The following is a 19,294-nucleotide window of genomic DNA, read 5'->3' as shown; positions in this document are numbered from 1 at the left end:
ACTGTCTGCGGCTCCCAGAAGAGCAATCTCGCAGCGCTATTTATGAAGATGGAAATTTCAGATGCTGTCACAAGTGCATGGAAACACGCAGTTACAGACCGGTTTCACCCTCATCAGGGCATCATCAGGGTAACATTGCAAGCCTCCATACACTTGTGACTGAAAACCTTTCGGTTATAAAGCAGATACTATGCGACTCCAAATTTGACGCTTTCACCACTCATGGTTTGGAGTCACATAGTATCTGACATATATATATATATATATATATATATATATATATATATATATATATATATATATATATATATATATATATATATATATATATATATATATATATATATATCACATATACATCACAATGCACTCCCTTGTCTTCCCACTACACAAAAAGTAGGGAACTAACTACACATACACTAATGGGATAACTATCTTGGGCCACCTATCTGTTGTATGCTTGCGGTTCCGAGAACTGCAACAATATATATATATAGAAATATATATATATATATAAATATATATATATATATAAATATATATATATATATATATATATATATATATATATATATATATATATATATATATATTGAATATGTCAAATCGTTCGTGTTAGTCATCTAGCACTATGTATCAAGGTCAACAATCGAAAGCGACCAGTCTCAAACGCTACCATGGGCACCCAGACACACCACCAATATCAACTGAGCTGTTGAATGTGACACAAAACATCCAAAGAAACTACCGTAACCGAGTATTGTGAGATGTCCTGACCCCCATATCCGTCGTAGACGGGTACCTGCTGGTGAACTAAATTCATATATATATATATATATATATATATATATATATATATATATATATATATATATATATATATATATATATATATATATATATATATATATATATATATATATATTGTTGCGGTTCTCGGAACCGCAGGCATACAACAGATAGGTGTCCCAAGATAGTTATCCCATTGGTGTACGTGTAGTTAGTTCCCTCCTTTTTGTGTAGCGGAAAGACGAGGGAGTGCATTGTGATGGGCTATAGTTAGGTTATTAAATCATTTTTCCCTTTTATTTTATTCCCACCTTTTCTTTCCCATGGTGCCTTCTGCCTCGCTTGCTCCCCTCGTCTCGCTTACCATAGCGTAACGACCCACGGTACCCTCCTCAACGATCACTCCTGAGCCAAAACCCGACGTGCACTTTGGGCTGGACAAGCGCTTTTCTAGCTTCCACCGTCTACTCCAAAGCAGACGTGGGCGGTGAGTCACGTACGCTTCGCACCCAGGTGGGTGGAGTGCACCGGTGTCTGGCCGAAGCCTGGCCCAGGAAGGCGGACCACGTGAGGGGTCAGAGCCAGTCGGAATGCCCGACTCGGACAATGACGTCAGATTCGGCATCGCCCCTCCCCGAACCTCGCGCTCTATAAATCACGGAGAAATCCTCCGTATAAAAAGGGAATTGAGGAATAAAGGAATTGAAGAATTGAAGGAGGAGTGAAGTGTGTTGAGAATTGTAGAAGAAGTTAGTGATCCTGCATCTCGTCCCCGCCCACACGATCTCGACGAATCGCCTCCTGCCTCGTCCTGCCTACTGCTCCACCCTTGCCCTCTGGACTCCTCCCTTCTCCGCTCAAGCTCCTCCGGTTCGGAACACGATCTCCACACGTGCGGCTGTGGCCGGAACAGCGCGGCTATTGTCTGGTACCCGCACCGCAGAGCGTCCCTCCCCGAAACACCCACGTACCGAGAACTATAACCTCAACCCCCTCCCTCCCTGGCTGCAAAAGTCCTCTTTTCATTGGGGTTTCTTTTTAACCTCCGCCATCGAAGATCGGAGGTTACTGTTTTCACCGCTTTCTGTTTGTTTGTTTGTTTGTTTGTGAACAGTATTACGGAAAAACTCCTCGACGGATTTTGATGAAACTTGGTGGGGGGATTAGGTACGGTCCAAGGATCATGCCATTAGATTTTGAACTTGGTCCAAAATCCAATATGGCCGCCATGGCGGTAATTTTGAAAAAATATTCGAATTTTTGGTTTTTGCATTTCTACATGTTTTAAGTGATTTCCAACCCCGCCCCCCCCCCCCAAAAAAAAAATTGTTAGAGAAAAAAAAATATTTTTGCAACTTTTTTTTCAACAAAATTTCGATTTTTTTGCATTTCTACATGTTATAAGTGATTTCCAACAAAAAAAACATGCCAAAATTATAATTGCGGCTGATTTTGGAACTTCAGGTGGATATACCCATGTAAAATCAATTCTGTCTCAAGGAATCTAGTTATGACGAATGAACTGAGTATGTAAAAGTTAAAAGTAAAAGGGAAAGTTGCAAACTATAACTCTGTGAGCACTGTTGACGTCAAATTGAATGAATAGGATATCAGGTTCACTTGAGTGACCTAGCAGTATTGGCGGTGGAGGTTTTGCACTCTACCGAGTGCTCCCCCTCTAGGTGTGTGTGCGTGTGTGTGTGTGTGTGTGTGTGTGTGTGTGTGTGTGTGTGTGTGTGTGTGTGTGTGTGTGTGTGTGTGTGTGTGTCTGAGTGTGCTGGCGCCTGTCTGTTAAGTAAGCCTGTCGAAGATCTTTTATTGTTGTTACTGTGAATAATCTCGCGTCAATCAAGTCTGCCCTGTGTCCGCTTTGGTAAGTTGCTTGTATAATTATCGCACCCCCCACACCCCTCTCCTCTTTCCCTGCGTTACATACCCAATAAACCTTTGTTGTGCCACATGCTTTTCTTTGCTTGCTGTAAACAAATAATTGTTGTGGAAATGTTCCCAGCTCGCCTATGTCTTTTCCCTCATTGGTCCAGCATGGTTCTGATCCAACTTTAGCCGGGTCTTTATTCCCAATGGTCCGTTCCTTCAAGCCGGTACGTCCTTGGCAGTGTCGCTCGGCTGCATCCGATCCAGAAAGGTGATCCGATCCGGTAAGGTCATCCGGTTCAGACAAGGCGTACCGAGGGCATGGTTCCCGGGTGGTTAAACCACGTGGTTAATTAGGTAACCCGATTCCATAGGCGGGAGGACCCTAGATCATGCGGTTTAGTTATTGGCGTCCACGGTCAGTTAAGCGACCCGCTGCGTCACGGAATTATCCGTGAACGACGGCCTACAATTCCGGGGAGTCTGGTGGAAATTGACGTAGCTTCCCCCACCTAGTGGTCTTCTCACCCTACCCCGCAACAATATATACTGTGTATATATATATATATATATATATATATATATATATATATATATATATATATATATGTATATATGTATATATATATATATATATATATATTTATATATATATATATATATATATATATATATATATATATAAATAAATATATATATACATATATACATATATATATATATATATATATATATATATATATATATATATATCCATGTAGTGGCCTGCAAAAGTATTCACCCTCCTCCAAAGTTTTCACATTCTGAGGCCACCTGAGCTTATTTCATGATGCTTTCAAATCAACCTTAATATATACAGTTTTCACAAGCTACTCCAAAGTGAAAGCAAGAAAATGCAGAAAAAAAAACGTGACTAAGTTCGATTAACAGAGAAAAACCAGATGATTCTCAGTTGCGTAAGTATTAATACGCTTTGCCTAATTAACTCTAAATCACTTCAGGAGCAAATTATTTGTTTGAAAAGTTACAAAATCAGTGCAATAGGTTTCATCTGTATGTAATCAGCGGTTTAACTGAAAAATTTAAGCTTCTCCACTTATCTAAGGAGTTTTAAAGTGCAACTCACTTGGTCAACCAACAAGGCAAACATGAAGATCAAGGAGCTTTCCAAAGAAGTCAGACATAAAGTGGTGAAGAAGCACCATTCAGGAGAGGGTTATAAGAAGATTTCACCAGAGAGTTGGTGTCAAAGCCACCCAATGCTCGCCTGTTTATACATTTATCATTTTTAAAAGACTAGTCGAATAATATTTTTTATAAAGCATTGCAGTGAAGTCTGATCCAAATAATTTTAAAGCAATATATGTATTTGTATATTGTAATTGCCAGTAAAAAATAGTGTGGTAGATAAAAACATTAGAAAGGAAATAACTTGCACCAAGAACTGTAACATTTTCACGCTCACGCTCACGCTGACGCTCACGCCGGGGGTATCGCTATAGCTCTCTATTTTTCGAACAGGCGAGCAAAAATTTTTTTTTTAATCATTTGTTAATTTCAACTTCACTACACCAATAGTATTCCCCAAAGGAACCTCCATGCCAAATATCAGCATCCTCGTACACATATTAAATGAATGGCAAGCTTCTAAATAACTTGCACCAAAAACTTTAACGTTGATGTGCTACAAAAAAGTTAAGTTCAAAACAGGTCAAAAATTTAAAATATTTGAAATTATTTTTATTTCAACTTCACTACATCAATAATATACCAGAAGGAACCTCCATGCCAAATATCAGCATCCTAGTGACCGTTTTTACAGCCATTTTTCCCTGCTGTGCAGGGGTTGGGCTTTTTCTTGAGGCAATGTTTTATGGCCGGATGCCCTTCCTGACGCCAACCCTGGTCGCCTCTTACGACACACAGGGATATGGTACACATATTCTAACCGGGGCATACACCGGGACCAGTACACTGGTACTCATTTCGACGACCTCAGAAGGATGACAGGCTGAGTCAACCCCCTGGTGTTAATTCAGCAGCCAACGGGGCTTGAACTCAGGACGCTGGGATCCCAAGCCACCACCCTAACCACGAAGCCAACACCAGGCTTTAAATATCAGCATCCTAGTACACATATTAAATGAATGGCAAGTTTCTAAATAACTTGCACCAAAAACTTTAACATTTTCACGCTCACGCTGACGCTGACGCTCACGCTCAAGCCGGGGGTATCGCTATAGCTCTCTGTTCTTCGAACAGGCGAGCTAAAAATCACTCATTGTCCCTTTGAGTACGGTGAAATCCATCATTAAGAAGTGGAAGACATATCATACCACCCAAACTCTACCCAGATCAGGTCTCCCATCCAAACTCAGCAGCTGGGCAAGCAGGAAACTGGTTCAGGATGTCACTGTAAATCCAACAATGACTTTGAAAGATCTGCAAAACTCGATGTCCAAGAGTGTTCATCAACCAACAATATCCCATTCTCTCCACAAAGCTGGCCTCTATGGACAGGTGATAAGAAAGAAGCCATTACTGAAAAAGGTGCATCTAAAGGCTCATATGGAGTTTGCGAAAAAGCCTCTTAATGAAACTGCAGGCATGTGGCGAAACATTTTGTGATTAGATGAGACAACAATTGAACTTTTTGGTGTAAATTCAAAGCGTTACATCCGGCACAAGCTGAACACTGCATGTCACACAGTCAACACCATCCCTACTGTCAAGCATGGTGGTGGCAGTATCATGTTATGGGGCTGCTTTTAATCAGCAGGAACTGCAAGCTTGTCAGGATAAAAGGTGCAATGGACGGTTCAAAGTACAGCAGAATCCCAGATGAAAACCTGCTTGATTCAGTCATGAATCTGAAACTGAGTTGGAGATTTACATTTCATCAGGACAGTGATCCAAAGCACAAAGCTAAAGCCACACTGGAGTTTCTGAATAAGAAGAAAAAAAATGTTCTTGAGTGGCCCAGACAAAGTACTGACCTGAACCCAAATGAACATTCATGGTGAGATTTGAACATTTCAGTCCATCAACGATCCCCATCAAACTTGGCAGAACAAGAGCAATTTGCATGAGAAAAATGGGCAAAGAATTCACCATCTCACTGTGCAAACCTGGTAGAAACCTACCCAAAAAACTCAGAGCAGTCATGACTGTAAAAGGTTCTTCCACCAAGTACTGACAGAAGGAGCTGAATACTTTTATAACCAGTTCCCATCATGTGCTGCCTTTTTGGCTGCTGGTTGCTGGTTGCATCACTGGTTCAGGGCACGGCTATGCTGCTGATGCAGTGCCCTTATTACCAGTATACTAGAGCCTGGTGTTGGCTTAGAGGTTAGCGTGGTGGCTTGGGATCCTAGGGTCATGAGTTCAAGCCCCGTTTGCATTGAATTAACGCCAGAGGGTTGACTCAGCCTGTCATCCTTCCGAGGTCAACAAAATGAACACCAGTATACTGGTAATAGGGGCACTGCATTAGCGGCATAGCCGTGCCCTGAACCAGTGATGCAACCAGCAGCCAAAAAGGCAGCACACGATGAGAACCAGTATATTGGTGCTCATTTCACCGACCTCAGAAGGAAGACAGCCTGAGTCAACCCCCTGGTGTTAATTCAGTAGCCAACAGGGCTCAAACTCAGGACCCTAGGATACCAAGCCACCACCCTAACTGCAAAGCCAACACCAGGATTTACAACCAGTGAATTTTGATTAACCTCCGCCATCTTCGAAGATGGATGGAGGTTACTGTTTTCACCCCTTTGTTTGTTTGTTTGTTTGTGAACAGTATTATGGAAAAACTCCTCGACGGATTTCGACGAAACTTGGTGGGTGAGGGGGGGGTTAGGTGTGGTCCAAGGATCATGCCATTAAATTTTGGACTTGGTCCTCCCCTACCCCCACCAAAAAAAAATTGTTAGAGAAATTTTTTTTTTTTTTTGCATTTCTATATGTTTTAAGTGATTTCCAACCTTCCCCCCCCCCAAAAAAAAAATTGCTACCCCCACAAAAAAAATTTGAGAAATTTTTTTTTTGCATTTCTACATGTTTTAAGTGATTTCCAACCCGCCCCCCCAAAAAATTGTTACCTCCCCAAAAAAAAGAATTTTTTTTTTTGCATTTCTACATGTTTCAAGTGATTTCCAACCCCCCCAAAAAAATTGTTACCCCCCCCAAAAATGGTTAGAGAATTTTTTTTTTTTTGCATTTCTACATATTTTAAGTGATTTCCACCCCCCCCCCAAAAGAAATTGTTTGAGAAAATTTTTTTTGCATTTTTACATGTTTTAAGTGATTTTGAACCCCCCATAAAAATTGTTACCCCCCAAAAAAAGTTTTTTGCATTTTTACATGTTTTAAGTGATTTCCAATCCCCCCAAAGTTGTTAGAGAAAAAAAATTTTGCAACTTTTTTTTCAACAAAATTTCGAATTTTTTTGGCATTTTTACATGTTTTAAGTGATTTCCAACCCCCCCCCCCCCAAAAAAAAAATGTTGGAGAAAAGAACTATAACTCTGTCAGCACTGGACATCATATTTAATGAATAAGATATAAGGTTCACTTGAGTGACCTAGCAGTATTGGCGGCGGAGGTTTTGCACTCTCCCGAGTGCTCCCCCTCGAGTTTGTAGATGTTTTCGGCAGGTTTTCCTGACATGTAACCTCCTTCAACTATAAGTGTTTGATTTGATCTCTTCAGTTATGAATTTAAAAGTTCATTTGGAAAAATTGTTTCCACACAATTCCTAATTCATCTAAATATGGAATTATTGGTCGGTGGTGAACACTTTTTCAGGGCACTGTGTATATACATATATCCAAGAGGCTGGTTCCTCGTCCCTGACTAATCGATCATTGTTCAAGCAATACCCATCACACCTAATTACTTTGTCAGGTTTCAACAAATTCAACAATTACTTCATACCAGTTTCTCTCATCATTGCTTTTTTTAAAAATCACCATCAGTAATTGTTTTGCTTTGATGTTGTTTTCATTTTCAAACCAAGTTGATATGATCATGACTATAATAACTGAGGAAAGCAATAGGCTTGCTCCACACAACAATAGAGGCTTCCTGAGAGAAGTGTTGATTTGTGGCCGAGGAGAGTTTGACTGCTTGAGCTGTTGTGTTTGTTTCGTTTGAAGGAAGTGCTCCGCACATACAATACAACTCAGGAAGTTATGAACCACACCCAAAACCTGGCCATCTCTCAGGCCACAGCCAAAATCATCATCTCACAACACGTCTCGGCACGGAATGCTTCAAACAGGAGCTCACAAAGCGCAGGCTATAGTGCGTACATGCTGTGCAGCTGAAGCAATGGAATGCCTTTGGCATTAATCGCCTTGTATCATTTAAAACATTCAGAATGGAATTCAAGGAAAGAACTTGGAAGAACTGAACAGGCCCCTTTGACAAAACTATGCATCTTCACATTTTTCAAGCACATCAGTCGGCTACTTGCAAGTCCAACATTTCGATCCCGCTTCTAGTGTCCTCGTCTCGTGACAATCAGCCACGTAACGATAATGAGGAGCAACCAATCAACTACCTTGCATTTGAGAGAATATTTATACCCACTTTAGTTTTCCATTCCCGACTTGGCCGCGATGGAAGCTGACTTGAAATAAACCTTTTATTTAAAAAAAAATTAAAATCAAAGCAAAAATTCCACTCTGTGGGAAATGTTTGACCATCATTCATGGATGTTATAAGCAATGACCAATTTAGATCATTCAACAGCAGTTGTGACTCATCAATGTCTCTCCAGCAAAGGTGTTGCACTGTCAGGTGTGGAGACCAGAAAGAATGGTTGATGCCCTCGGGCAATCATAATAGCCCATGATCACACGAATACTGCTTTTTAAGTTGGGCCCAAATTTAAATCAAAACGTTGCATTCTTTGATTGGGCTACGATAAATCCTATCAGTCTGTTCAATCCCATACTTCTCTCCAGAGCTTCAAAGTGGCTGTTCACCACCTCAGGTCAACCCACAACCCACTCATGATTGCTTCCGCCCCCATTATCCCTTCCCAAATCCACCCCTTCCTTTTCAGATTATTGTGCTTTTCTCCACTCTCGCTCACCCTCCTCTTAATTTTTTATTTAATACATGGTCAAGGCTCATGAAAGAGCAAGGACAAAGAACAGATCATGACACAACATAACAAAAGGAACATGCCAATAGCAGGGCGGATCGAAAAGGTAGATGGAGACAGACAAACGAGGGATGCAGGTAACTGTCCATTTCTGAAAATTGTGTTCTAGTTCTTCCATGAGCCTTGTCTTTGTATACATACTGTATATGTATATATGTATATATATATATATATATATGTATATATATATATATATATATATATATATATATATATATATATATATATATATATATATATATATATGTATATATATATATATATATATATATATATATATATATATATATATTGCATAAGATTGTGGTGGTTGGGATAACACATTTTTAAAGGACAAGTAAAAACTCCCAACCAAAAGTAAAAACTGAATTGACTCCACTAATTTGAGCAAAAAATCAAGAGTAGACCCGGTCTCAGGCAACGTTTCGCCGGCTTCACCAGGTACAATGGAGTCAATAGACTCGATCGAGTTTATACTTTTGGTTGGAAGCGCCTTCTTCTTCTATATATATATATATATATATATATATATATATATATATATATATATATATATATATATATATATATATATATATATATATATATATATATATATATATATATATATATATATATATATATATATATATATATATATATTGTTACTGGCCAGGCGTCAGCCACCAAACGACCGCTCTGAACGGAGCCGCAAGTAGAGTCGGCCCGACCGATCGCCCGGAATATAGATCACCGCCCGGATAACTCCGAGCGACGGGTCCTTGTACAAGAACCGAAATACGCCAATCGGCAGATCACGTGGGGTAGAGTCGATTGCCAATCTTCAATTTACCTAAGTACCCACGTGATCCACCTACCGGGGTATTTCACCCTCGACGGAACTCGTACGGAACAAACCGCCGAGGCGAGCCTGTCCGTGGGCGATTCTGAGCGGCGTAATCGCCGAGAACCGTCGGTCCAAATGTCCCCCTATTATGGCAAACCAACGGCTTTCTAACTCCCAACACACGAAATGTTCAGTCAATGAGGGAATGGACGCAACGAGCAGGTTTACATTCACACAAGGACATTTATTATAATAAAACACGTGTGCAATTAAATAAGGCAAAACACGTATGCAATTATACAAGCAACAAAAGCACGACAAAAGAACTACAACCGTCTACTTATTATGTATAGTCATTTACACTGAACAGCAGTTCCTACATATTAGACGGGCCCACGGACACACGTACGCACACACACACACACATACATACACACACACACACACACACACACACACACACACACACACACACACACACACACACAAAACGGTGGCTGAGGCCTTTAATCACGAGCTCCAGCTCGGAGGACAGGTGAGCTGAAACTCAGAGCTTGACTCGAACCTTTCCACCTCGTGTGGTCTTCAACTTGTCCAGACCCGGGCTCCAGCGAAAGTGAGCTGGATCCAATCGCCGCGATCCTTCCCGAGCTCCCGCGAATCTTCCCGCGCTTCTCAACACGTGCCGGTGAGACGAGGAGCCGATCCTTCCTGTCGATCGTCGCTTCCCCGAGGATCCAACTCCAAGAAGAGGCCGATGCGTCGCACCAAGCCGGGAAACAAAATGGAGAACGAAAAGCTCCACGAACCAAGAGGAAGAGGAAGAAGAGGAAGAAGCCTCCACTCGCAGCTTGAGCCGAACAACTGGCTCAAGTTCCTTCTAAAACAAAGCAGCAGCCGAAGCTCACTGAGCCAGCCAAACTAAAAAGCTTCCGAAGGCCTCAAGCCAAGCAAGCCAAGCAGGACCCGATGGCCTGCTGAACGACTGCTCTCTCCGAAGCAAAAAAAGCTTACTCCTCCCACGGGACTCAGCACACGAACTCTGCACACGGGACTCAGAACGGGACTCTTCACGAACTCTGCCACGGGACTCCCACGAACTCAGCCCTACCACGGGACTCCCATGAACTCAGCCCACAAACTCAGCCCTACCACGGGACTCCCCCGAACTCAGCCCACGAACTCAGCCCTACCACAGGACTCCCACACGAACAAAGAAAAGATGTCCTCTTTATCCTTTGCACCCCCACCCCCGCACCCGGCGTGACTCATGCCCTCGTGATCCACCCCCCGCTCAACCACGGGCGGGAGGGGGTTGTTGACATCACCGCAGGATTCTTCTTCCTCTTCGCAGAAGAGGGGGAAGGACGTCTCCATTGTTCGCTCCCTAACTATTAAATACATCCACAACGCATCTAATCGATTTCAAAACATTTAAACAATGGAAGGTGAGCTATCTAGGGAACATGCACTTATCGACATAGCTGACTAAGGGAACCTGTATGTTGTGTGCAATTGAATTCCAAATTCGTAACAATATATATTATATATATTATATATATATATATATATATATATACATATATATATATATATATATATATATATATGTATCCCACTGTGTCATCACAATCTGTGCAGGAAATATCTGCTTGGGCGAAGGGGACAGGGAAAGTTCTTCATCCATCTTTGCGACAAATTTAAAGTCATGGAGACTCAAGTGGTCTAAACAAACAAGAAAAACTTGGTACAACTTTCCTCGCTTGTGAATTTAGTCGATTTGTAAATCCGAGTAAATATAAAAAGTACAAGTCTGAAGACGACGATGGTTCACGAGTGGTATTTGACAATGTAGATTGTTTCAGAAGTCAAGGATGAGACAATGTGATAATGTTTGACCAAGTTATAAAAATGATCAACATGATGTGGTACGAGTGACAGGTTATTAGCTGGAAAATGTCGAAAATCCGGTTTGGTTCAACAACTTTAAAAATTTGACCTTTGCATAACCATTAGAGGTCACAAAACAATGTTGTGGACATTAAAATAAGGAAACAGGATACGTGCTATAGCTTAATGGACTTAGTTCGTCGAAGAAGGTCGAAAACCCGGTTCGATTCCCACAACTTTGAAAATTTGACCTTTGTGAACTTTAAAGGTCAAAGGTCAAGGATTATGACCTTTGGTGCAAAACTTCCTCTGGAACATTCCAGGAACAATATAACGTCATATAGGCTATATGGCATTAAGCACTCCTCGGATTATCCATACTTTGATGAAATCAGTGTAAAAACAAACTTGTAGGGGGCGCCACGGGCAAGGTGTTCGAGATAAAGAAAAATGGTTTCAAGACTTTTGGTGGGGAATGACCTCAAGATTATGCATAAAAAATAGTGTCATCCTTGCTCTCAAAGTTTGGGCGGTCGTATGATTTTTATGTCAAAATTCCAAATTTTCTAAGTTCATGACCTTGTGACCTTGACCTTGGGACTAAAATGAAAAATCGAGCTCTGTGGGGCTATGCAGGTGCCATTGGGCTAACCAAGTACCGAAACCCCTGCCAGATTCGACAACCTCCTCAGAGAAGATGGATTTTTATGTCAAAATCGCAATTTTCTAAGTTCGTGACCTTGTGACCTTGAGATGAAAATGAAAAATCGAGCTCCGTGGGGCTATGCAGGTGCCATTGGGCTAACTAAATACCGAAACCCCTGCCAGATTCGACAAATCTCCTAGGAGAAGATGCAAATTGAAATTGGCTACCCCCTAAAAACACAATTCGCAATTTTCTAAGTTCATCACCTTGTGGCCTTGAGCTTGGGATGAAAATGAAAAATCGAGCTCTGTGGGGCTATGCAGGTGCCATTGGGGCTAACCAAATACTGAAACCCCTGCCAGATTCGACAAACTCCTCAGAGAAGAATTTTTTTATGTCAAAATGGCAATTTTCTAAGTTCGTGACCTTGTGACCTTGACCTTGGGACGAAAATGAAAAATTGAGCTCCGTGTGGCTATGCAGATGCCATTGGGCTAACCAAATACCGAAACCGCTGTCAGATTCGACAAAACTCCGAGGAGAAGATGGAAATTGAAATGGGCTACCCCTAAAAACACATGTTTTTTGGGCGTGGCTCCACCCATAATGGGTGCACCACGCCCATTTTCAGGAAAACACAACTAGATCATGATATAAACCTCCCACCAAAATTTCATCAGGATCGGATCAAAAACCACGGAGCTATGCTCGGGATAGACAGACAGACATACAGACATACAGACAGACAGACACACACACAACAATAACGAATATAGTGGTCACTTATATTTTTCGTGAAAATATTTTTTGTGAACCAATATTAAGATGGAACCAATATTGTGTTCTTGTCTGGCTGGCAACTTTCACTGAAGGCGTATATTTTTGACAGGATTGAATAGAACGACACTTTCCATCAGCGATCAATTCCACCATTGTAGAAAATGCACAGTGAAGACGGCTAAAGTATGACAGCTTCCAGTCAGCTGTTGTGACTTTGTCACCAAGATTAAACAAATATCAACTTGTGAATCTATGTTAGTTATACAAATTGAACAGAACACAGTATTCTTTCTTTGCCAAGAAGGAAATAATTAGTCATTAAAACACTCTTGCACACTTGTAAAGAACAACACGTAAAATACTGGGTGGCATAGCAGCCGTTAGATGTTGAACAACCAAAGACGCACCATACAATTGTCCCAATAGTTGCGCTCCTAAATCTCACTGAAGAGTTTTGGTCGAGAAACAATGGTCAGGTAAATGAAAAGGACAAGAACCCAAAAAAATAAAAAAAATAAAAAAAATAAAATCTCCATTCTGTGAAACTGCCTTTGGGAGACAGCTCAAGTGGTCTCTGTCTCTGTCTCTCTCTCTTCCTTCCAGGGCTTCAAGCATGCACCGTCTTACCATCTCATGTCGTCTCCAAACACTACACATAATCTTTTCTACCCCCAATAACCCCACCTGACCCAACAGTCTTACTTTTGGGTTACTAGGTTTCCTCCTCTCCCCTCTCAACCTCTCTCTCTTTTCCTGTTTGTTCATTCTCTTGCTAGTTATGTCCAACTTCCCCCCCCCCCCCCCATGGTCAGTTAGTTGTGTTTTCACTCTCTGTCACCTTGTTCTTCCCTGAGCCTTGACCTTGTATAAGAAAAATGAAATCAACATAAATGGTTACACTTCTCATTTTTGGCTCCCAGGTCGGTTATCCTTACTATAAATCACACCAATGTTTATTTGTATGGTTTTTTGTTTGTTTGTTAACTCCTCCAACAGCTCTGGGTCAATTACATCCAGACTTGCTACATAGGATCAGCATGACCCAAATTAATGTGTAGGGGTGTTTTTATCTTTGCGGTGGTCTTGGGAGGAGAGAGGGGGTGGACACAAATTCTCTTTGCAAATGTGTTTCGTGTAGCGCCGCTCTAGGTGGGGGAGGGTATTACAAATCTCCACCATTTACAGTACAGTAGTACTCCACTAGTTGTAGACAATAAGGCTGTGGTGTCGGTGAGGGCGTTTAGTGCTTACACTCGTGTGTGATCATCCTTATCCAAGACATTACATTTTGTTGTCTCCACCATATCAGACACAACTGGGGGGGGGGGGGGAAGAGGGAGATGGTGGGTAGCGTCTTGTGGTTCTCACAGACGCTCCAATTATGGATTACTCGATAGATTCTGTTTCACTGCTCAATACCATTCCTTGTAGCATTTGCTTTGAATAGGATGCTTCTCAAAGATAATGTTTAATGACTCAAAATACATTGAACAAAAAATGAGAGGGAGGAATGACAACCGAGCTAGATTATCCACTATTATAATATGCAATCATTACTCTGTGCTGTGGACTAAAAGAATAGATACAGCAGTGGAAAGTAAGCACAGATGACTGTGGAGATAATGCAAAGAAACACAATGTGTCGGGGAAAACGTGTAGCCCTAAATGGAGTTCTTTCATCCCCTCTTCCTGTGCAGGCTGGAGTTCCTCAAGGTAGCATTCTGGGCCCTGTTCTTTTTCTGGTTTTCATCAATGATCTCTCGGACTCTCTGGAAAATCCTCTATTTCTCTTTGCCGACGACTCCACCCTCTGCCGTACCATCTGTCATCCCTCAGACCGGCAAGCAGCAGCTTCTTCGCTCACTGCAGATCTGGATAAAATCACAAACTGGACCAACACGTGGAACATGTCTTTCAATCCAGACAAATCTCACACTCTCACTATGTCTCTTCGAAAGGACCATTTAGAAACCCCCCCATCCACTTTCTCAACAATCCTCTGGAAGAAGTCTTTTCTTTCAAGCTTCTGGGTCTCACTATCTGCCATGACCTTTCCTGGGAAAGTCACATTTCCAACCTCGCCTCAAAAGCCAGTCGCCGACTGGGAATCCTCCGTCGTGCAAAGTCCTTCCTCGGCCCTCTTGAGCTCCTGACCACTTACAAAGCTTTTGTCCGTAGCCTGATGGAGTACTGCTCTCCTCTCTGGGCTGGTGCCCCTGCCTCCCACCTTTCTCGGCTTCATGCTGTCGAAACCAGGGCATTTAAGATCATCGGCATCTCCCGCAATGAAGCTGAGTCTTTGGGCCTCTCACTCAATCACCGCAGATTGGTCGGTGGTCTTTCTGTCTTCTACCGACTCCTCTCCAGCCTTGCCCCCCTGCTCTCTCTGCGATTTGTCCCCACCACATTTCCACAGGGCGCTCAAGGTCCGCCAACAACCCCCTTCTGATAAAACTACCAAAATCACGAATCACTGCTCATCTTCACTCTTTCATTCCTCTTTTTTCCCGCCTTTGGAATAAACTTCCTCACTCTATTCTTTCCCATTCTTCCCTCCAGGCTTTCAAAACAGCTGTTCACCACCACCTCTTATCTTCCCCCATCCAAATCCTCGATCTTTTCTACCCCCGATAATCCACCCAAGCCCACTTCCTTCATTTCTCCTGCTTTCCTTCCTGAAAGTCCCTGTAATGTCCATCTTCTCTTCGCCATGTTCCCCGTCCCATCCCCATCCCTCTCCCTTCCACAGTTCACCTAATGTGTCTGTTCCCCACTGTTTTGTCCCTTCCACTCCCACCCCTCTTGTCTCATGCCTCCTTGCTGTGAGTTGTGTGTTAGCTCTCATACGAGCCTCGACCAAGGTATACAAAAAAAAAAAAAAAAAAAAAAAAAGGTACAGTCCCGAGATGTACGGACACAGAAGCCATTGTCATATCCAAGTCTAACCTTCGCTAAAAAAAAGAGTGAAATCAAACACTTGCAGACACCGAACAACGACCTTAAACATCACAGCACTACCATGCATGTCAAAAGCCTTTTCAAGTGACATTTTAAACAATGTGAGAAACAAATGAACCTTTATAAGGTAATGATAATATGAAAGACAGTGTTTTGTTCATCTTCAGCAAAACTATAAATCACAACAGTTTAAACCACATTCCTGAATAGGGTGTATAATTTTAAAAATAACAAGGAGCTGATACTCCAGGTGCCATGCCTTTTGAGTGGTATGACGAATAGATCTGTGTAATATGAAAGCTAAATCTTGAATGGTTTTTGAAATATCACGTACACATAACAAGCCGAGTTACTGATATGATTGTCATGGCAACATAATTCAGCCAATCACCGCCGTGATCCAATCAGGTTGAGATCATGCCATGAGGAATAGATGGCTGCAATATGAAATCGAAATGTTCAACAATTTTGGAAATATCACGTACACAAAAGTACATGTAGAGCTAGATGCTCGGTCATGGATGGATCATCGGTCAGCCGGACTGAGCTCACTTTAATGTCGCCCGTCTCCGACCTTGTCGGAGGGGTGAGGAACAAAAGTAGTGAATGCAAGCATCTCTGGAAAATGTAAAAAAACAAATATAAATATATATATATATGCATATATATATATATATATATATATATATATATATATATATATATATATATATATCTATATATATATATATATATATATATATATATATACACATATATATATATATATATATATATATATATATAAAAATTTCAATCGTGTGGAATCACATCAAAGATATGGAAACTGGGTTTAGAGTGGTTAACAGGTTATTGTGCTACCAGACTTTGGCCTAAGTTTCCTGCCAAATGAAACCAATAACCATAAAGTGCAGCCCAGAATGCAAATGCCTTCTGAAAAACCACGCATGACTGTAAAAATACTAATTTATCTCAATGCGTGTCTTATCTCTCACCACAGCCATGCCATCAAATACAAAGCCAAAACAAATCTGAGGCCCAAACCCAACTGCCAAATACTGATGACCAGCTCAAGTGAAACACAAAGGTTGGCAAATTTGGCATAAGGAGGATAAAGGAAATCGGGAAGAGGAAAATGAAAAAAAAAATATTTGCGCTTACCTGTATACGGCTGGTGGATTGAAACACATGGCACATAGGGTTGGAATCTGGACAACTGCGAACCATGTACGCAAAACAGGCAGGCTCGCGCACACCCTGTACGAATCCACAAGCAAGTGATGATGGGTGTTGGAAGAGGAGATCGGCGGGTGCCCCGACTGGTATGCAGCGGAAAGAGGGAGGTGTCCCACCTACATGCAGAACCACCTGTAGGAAGAACACACTGTAATGCTCTACCAACAGTAAAGTTCATTTTTCTCTCTTCCATAAAAGGCAGCAGGACGTGCCTGGTAAGCATTTCAAGGTGTCTTACAAATCAGAGTAACAGCTGGGGCCAGAAGCATGACTAATTCCATCCATCTGACATGTCAATGAACCAGACTTGGTTTTATGAGAATCTGAATCTGCTTTTTGAACTTGCGGGTTTCAGAAGAAAGAAACGGAGCCCTCCCAGGTCTCATAGTATCCACCTTCATGTGCATGTGTGTGTGTGTGTGCATAGAAGTTGCTGTTGTTGGCCGCTATCTCCACATATGAGTGGGTTTCCGGAGATGGAACAGAGACCCACCAGGTCTCAAAGTATCCACCTCTGTTGGTGTGTGTGTGTGTGTGTGTGTGTGTGTGTGTGTGTGTGTGTGTCTGTGTGTGTGTGTGTGTCACGTATAATCACGTACAGCATGAAAATCGTGGATGTATAATCACAATTCGTGTGCATGTGCACGCCGCCGCCACTGGTCGTCATATCCACTTGCAAGTCTCTAAGACCGAACGGAGTCTTCTCTGGTCCAGAAGCACCAATCTACAATCCAGCAAGTAACCACGACTCATGGACCAAGCCGTCACCTCATCCATGCTCCATTTCTTCCTCTACCTCCAGGGCTTCTCTCGATCTCACCAGGGGGCATCCCCGCTCACCCTGACACTGCACACTGCTGCTACCAGTCGCAATCTCCATACTCGGTCCCATTTGTCCCTGGCAGGAGAGAGTTTCCAAAGGGGAGTCGTCCTCGGTTGGAGGGACAAAGCGCACCAAGCTGAGAGAGTCGACAAAGCACACAAAGCTGCACAGCTAAGCCGTGTCCCAAATGCCTCGGCCTAACTGAAGCTGTTAAATTCAGCGTGGTATTCGACCCTCCGAAGCTTGGTCACACCCTCAATGGAATGGAGTCGATAAAGTCCTCCAGGCTACATCCTAAACGCATGGTGATCAGCGCAACACTGGGCGTCAAGTTTGCGGCCTTTGGCCTCATCAAAGCTGCCATAGCTGCAGGGCCAGGCCACATCACAAATGCATGTTGAATGGCATGACATGTGCGCAGTCCTCTTTCCCATCAAAGATGTTATTCAGTGCGGGTGTGTGTGTGTGTGTGTGTGTGTGTGTGTGTGTGTGTGTGTGTGTGTGTGTGTGTGTGTGTGTGTGTGTGCGGGTGTGTGTGTGTGTGTGTGTGTGTGTGTGTGTGTGTGTGTGTGTGTGTGTGTGTGTGTGTGTGTGTGTGTGTGTGTGTGTGTGTGTTTTGAAGAAATTAAAAAAAATAAACAAATTAAAAAAGGAAAACTAAACTTCAGTTTCTTTTTTGGAATTACAAATCGATATCAATAATAATAAATTTCACACCAAATTAATTTATAAACGAGATGCTTTTCCATTACACATTGTACAAATCCCTTTCTTAGACAAAAATATACCAAAGAAGTTATTCTATGGTACAATTACAGGTGAAATAATTAGGACTGTGACAGCAACCACATACAGCACTGAACTTATCAATTAGATTCAAACAACTAGTCAGACGTTTACTAATACAGGGAGCTACAGTTAGCAGATTAAAACAAATTTTCTTTCAGATTGTAAAACAATACCAGATGGAATTAGTGAAATACAATACGAATAGTAATAGTAAAAATATTATTGATGAGATATTTATATAAATACCGGTACATTATAAAAAAAAATATGGAAATACTGCATATTTTAAACCCATTTCAGGGGTTGCTTGGGCACAAGGAAGCAGGTAAGAAAAAAAAAGAACATTCATAAACAACCATTTGAATATTTGAACAACAGTTTGATCCAGAGATGAGTGGGTGGTCGTGTTTGTTGGTGGACATGTTATATTCAAGGTAAGATGTGCATGACATAATGTATTATCATATTGTTACGAATTTGCGCCCGCCGGCGTGCGGACAGCCGCTTTTT

The 19,294-nt window shown here is 41.8% G+C and overlaps 1 protein-coding gene across 2 annotated transcripts in view; it reads right to left on the bottom strand.

Moving 5' to 3' along the window:
* Positions 1-19,294, bottom strand: part of LOC147010995 (TBC1 domain family member 4-like) — a 99,725-nt gene that overhangs the window by 72,388 nt on the left and 8,043 nt on the right. For both annotated transcript variants that reach the window (XM_085859549.1, XM_085859550.1), the window contains exon 4: positions 17,098-17,304. In XM_085859549.1, coding sequence (XP_085715675.1) covers positions 17,098-17,304 — 207 coding nt within the window. The remainder of the gene's footprint in view (positions 1-17,097; positions 17,305-19,294) is intronic.

The sequence above is a fragment of the Eptatretus burgeri genome, chromosome 16, assembly GCF_056783735.1.
Source record: "Eptatretus burgeri isolate ZD-2024b chromosome 16, Ebu_testis_v1, whole genome shotgun sequence".
Classification (NCBI taxonomy): Eukaryota; Metazoa; Chordata; class Myxini; order Myxiniformes; family Myxinidae; genus Eptatretus; species Eptatretus burgeri.
The sequence above is the reverse complement of the archived record's forward strand: the minus strand, read 5'-3'. Positions and strand labels throughout refer to the sequence as shown.